General features: G+C 32.8%; 1 protein-coding gene across 4 annotated transcripts in view; it reads left to right on the top strand.

Annotated features, from left to right (window-relative positions):
• Positions 1–3,855, top strand: part of LOC108752548 (ALK tyrosine kinase receptor) — a 26,399-nt gene that overhangs the window by 10,118 nt on the left and 12,426 nt on the right. For 3 of the 4 annotated variants that reach the window (XR_001939567.1, XM_018493402.1, XM_018493403.1), the window contains exons 2-4: positions 2,392–3,027; positions 3,308–3,500; positions 3,590–3,717. Coding sequence is in view for 3 of the 4 variants with exons in the window: in XM_018493402.1 (XP_018348904.1) it covers positions 2,664–3,027; positions 3,308–3,500; positions 3,590–3,717 (685 nt within the window). In the remaining variant the exon portion in view is untranslated. The remainder of the gene's footprint in view (positions 1–2,391; positions 3,028–3,307; positions 3,501–3,589; positions 3,718–3,855) is intronic. The other variant, XM_018493401.1, reaches the window with a different exon arrangement.

The raw sequence follows: 3,855 nt of genomic DNA, 5'->3' as shown, positions 1-3,855 counted from the left end.
ATATATATATAAATAATAAGATATTAATATAAATAATAATACTATTCTGATTCTGCTCATGATTGCATTTCAAAGCCGAAAAAAAATTTCGGCACGTTTGCAGTTTGCAAAAAGAATATGAATTTATATATAAATTGATACAGAAATAATTCAGGAAAAAATCCGCTTTAATACCGAATTTTTTTATTCAATTAAAAAAAATATTAGTAGTAACATGATACGAATAGTATAATATAATCGATTTGATTAAATGTTTCACGCTGTTATTCATTCCTCCATGTATAAATCATATGTATCATAAGGCCTGTTCTTTTTAGCTGAACTTTTGCACCACTTCTTTCGTTCTTTTCTTTCCTCCTGGAAAGGAAAAGTTCAGTAAAAAAGAGCAGGTCTATTAGTTCAATAGAAAGATATCAGAGTGTTCTCTAGTTCTTCCAGATCTATCCCACAATTTTCATTTTCGTGAATCTTCACTTTTACAGTCGCGTATTTGCTCGTGCGTTCTCGTTTTTCACGTTGAAATGGAATATATATTTCTTTTTTCCCCTTAAGCGGCTTGATGAATCATGACATCGAGTGTTTGGATCGAAGCTCTTTGAGATTAATGATGGCATTCGAATGTGATTACCGCGTCGTGAGAATTCTGCGATTGGCTGGCAAGAGCGGGTGTTCGATATACGATCTAATCGATACACCAAACTGACAATAGCCGTTCCTAACTAATTTTACTCGAAAAGTGAATAAAAATTTTGATGAGAATTAGATTAAATCGCGCGGATGCATTTTCGAAAAACTTTCGTTCTATTCTGAGCGACTCGTCGTTGTAAGAATCAATAAGATAAAGGCTGGTTAAAGCGCGTTAGACCATCGCGCATTCTACGACAATACTGCGCTCTGACAACAGTAATGGCATTGCTCGCTAAAGAAACGAAGAGAGAGAGAGAGAGAGAGAGAGAGAGAGAGAGAGAGAATACGTGTAGGCGGAATTGATCTAATAGGGTGAATTGTTACTCCTTACGCAATTTTCGAGACGTAGTTTTGCCACGTCGCGCGTCGCAGCGTCGGACTGACAAATTTTTTATCATGTGTGTAATTATTTATATTTTATATGTATAACATATAAAAAGTATTTCTAAAAATAAAAATAGCTTAAGCACGGAAATGAAACTAAAGCGTTAAAGCTAAAACAAGCTGAAACAAAAGTAGAAGTTAAACTTGTATCTAATTGAAGTTGAAACTGGAGTTAAATATAAATTTACAGCTTTTTATCCTTTGATTTTCTTTTTTTTTAGAAAATTCACGGATCAGAAATTAAAAATAATATCTGATTAGTAAAAATATACACATATGTTGTCAACTTCCTCGTCTTTCTCTCTCTTTCTCTCTCTCTCTCTCTCTCTCTCTCTCTCTCTCTCTCTCTCCATTTCTTCTCTCTGTTTTGTGATTTTTATGAATAAAATATATTTATCCATGCATCAGCAATATTTGTTTTTCGTCTTTGAAAGATGCACTCTTTGCACTCGGGAAAGCTAAAAGATATCGTAATCGATGCAGAACTAAATAAATAGAAATGTATTTCGGCGTTGGCCGCTTTTAATAAATGTTATAGCATCGCCTCTGAAATACCGATGATGGCAGCGAACAGGCATAACTTCGTCCCCGCGCGCAAAACCGGAAATCAAGGAATATCGGGAAATGAATTATTCCATTTCCGGCGTTCTCGGCTTCGTTTCATTAATTCGTTTTCTCTCGCGGTATTCTATAATCTCTGCTATATCATTCACTATTTTGTTATGACGACATGGACATAATATTTTTTAATTTTAGATATTGAATTTCAATGTGTAAATTTACAACATTGCGCTTACATAATATATAGTTATAAAAAATATATTCCCTAGATATGACATAATTGTAAAAAATGTTCAAAATTGATATAAATTTTCTATTACGAAATTGGAAATAAGATACATATAAAGACTAATGTATCAAAAATTCAAAGAAATAAGAAGGCACATAAAGACTAATATATCCAAATTTAATTAAAAATGATAATAATAACCGATATATTTGCCTTTCTCTTAAAAAATTCACGAATCATTTTTTTATTTTATTTTATTTAAAAAAAAATGTGATTACATTGTATAAAACGTACATATATATATATATATAAAGATGACTGTATTATGTGCATACATAATTAATATTATTAGTATTATTAGTATTACTATTATTATTATTTTATTATACATATACATACATAATACTGCGATTTAATAAAATTTTGATTCATATATAAATATATAATATTATTATATATTTATATATAAATTAAAATTTTATTAAATATAACCATTTATAAATCAAAAATACTTGCATGCGTGATTTCAGTCTGGGAAATAATGGAAGACGATCATATCCAAGGAGGTCCATGATATCAAAACTCATTTCGCTGCGCTCATCGTTGTAAATTTCTCACAGCGTGTCGCTAGTACTCTTGAAACGTACGTCCTCTCTCAGAATTCTTTCTAAATTCTAATTCTCATTAAGAAGCAGCTACGTTTGTAGAATCATGTCTGCTATCTCCGAAAAGCAGAATGCGCGATGTTGCGCATGACCTCGTCTGAAATTATTAAACAGCCACTGGACGAAATTGCGAAGTAATGATCAACGACACGCGGCCGAGGCTGGCGACCACCATCGCGGGTTATAGTCGGACGAGTCGCACGTGTAATCGTCGACATGTGTCTGTACATAACGGCGGCAACGGCAGATTGTTGTTTGGGATCGTCCTTTATTGTTACATCACAGTGACATGCGGTTCTAAGATCAGCATGTTGCATGGAAAGAATTTTAAGGAATCTGCACCGGCAAAACACTCATCTCACTATCCGCAAATGGGCTCTTGCGACCTCGACACGGAATGCGATTGGTCGTGGAATGATACCCACGGTTTTAAGAAAGTCAAAGCTCGCACCAGTCTGTCAAGAGCTTTTCCGAACACGGATGCTAACAATTCCGCAAATGGTACGAAAATTTTAAATAGTCTTCATACATTATTTTTCAAAAGAAAAATTATCATAAAGAAAAAGATTTAAGTAAATAATGCGTTATTACAATCCTAAGATCACATAAATTCATGACACCGAGAATTTGATTTATATATATATATATATAAAACTAGAATCGTATTAAAATGAGCGAAAATCCAATCTATAATCGTTTTAAAATTGAAATATAATTACGATGGCCATATAACACAGTAAAACTGTACGAAAATTAATTAATGTTTCGTTCTTCATTTAAGGCCACTTTCTGTGGTTCAGCGGCAAAGGGGATGCTCATATATGGTCCAAATCGATTCCTCGTACGGGTCCGCATTGCCGCATCGAATTTTCACTTTATATGGTGGAAATGGAAAACGGATTCATAAATCTCGTCATACAAACTAACAACATGAGCTCCATCGCGGTGACAAAAAGCGGAAATAATACCTCCATGTATATGCATAAGAATATTTTTTACGATATTGTGATAATATAAATTTTCAGAAAACAAATGTAAAAAATATGCTTAAACGTTGTTTTAGGTGGAAGAAAATAAGTTTTTCATTACGCGCGATTGATCAGTTCTATAAATTAGTTTTAGAGGTCTATGTACCCTATTCTAATTCGAGCATCGGCGTTGACAACCTTCGTCTAGTTAATTGCTTTCCAGGTAATTAATACAAATATTTTCAAATAACTAAGTTAATGGAATATTATGATTGTCATATTGTATCAATGACGCCTACACTGAGAAAAAAATACTGCTAAATGAATAAAACGATACATTAAGTCAAATAAACGCATGTAT

This window comes from Trachymyrmex septentrionalis, unplaced genomic scaffold (genome assembly GCF_001594115.1).
Source record: "Trachymyrmex septentrionalis isolate Tsep2-gDNA-1 unplaced genomic scaffold, Tsep1.0 scaffold60, whole genome shotgun sequence".
NCBI lineage: Eukaryota > Metazoa > Arthropoda > Insecta > Hymenoptera > Formicidae > Trachymyrmex > Trachymyrmex septentrionalis.
Note: the sequence above shows the minus strand (reverse complement) of the source record. Positions and strands in the feature narration are given on the sequence as shown.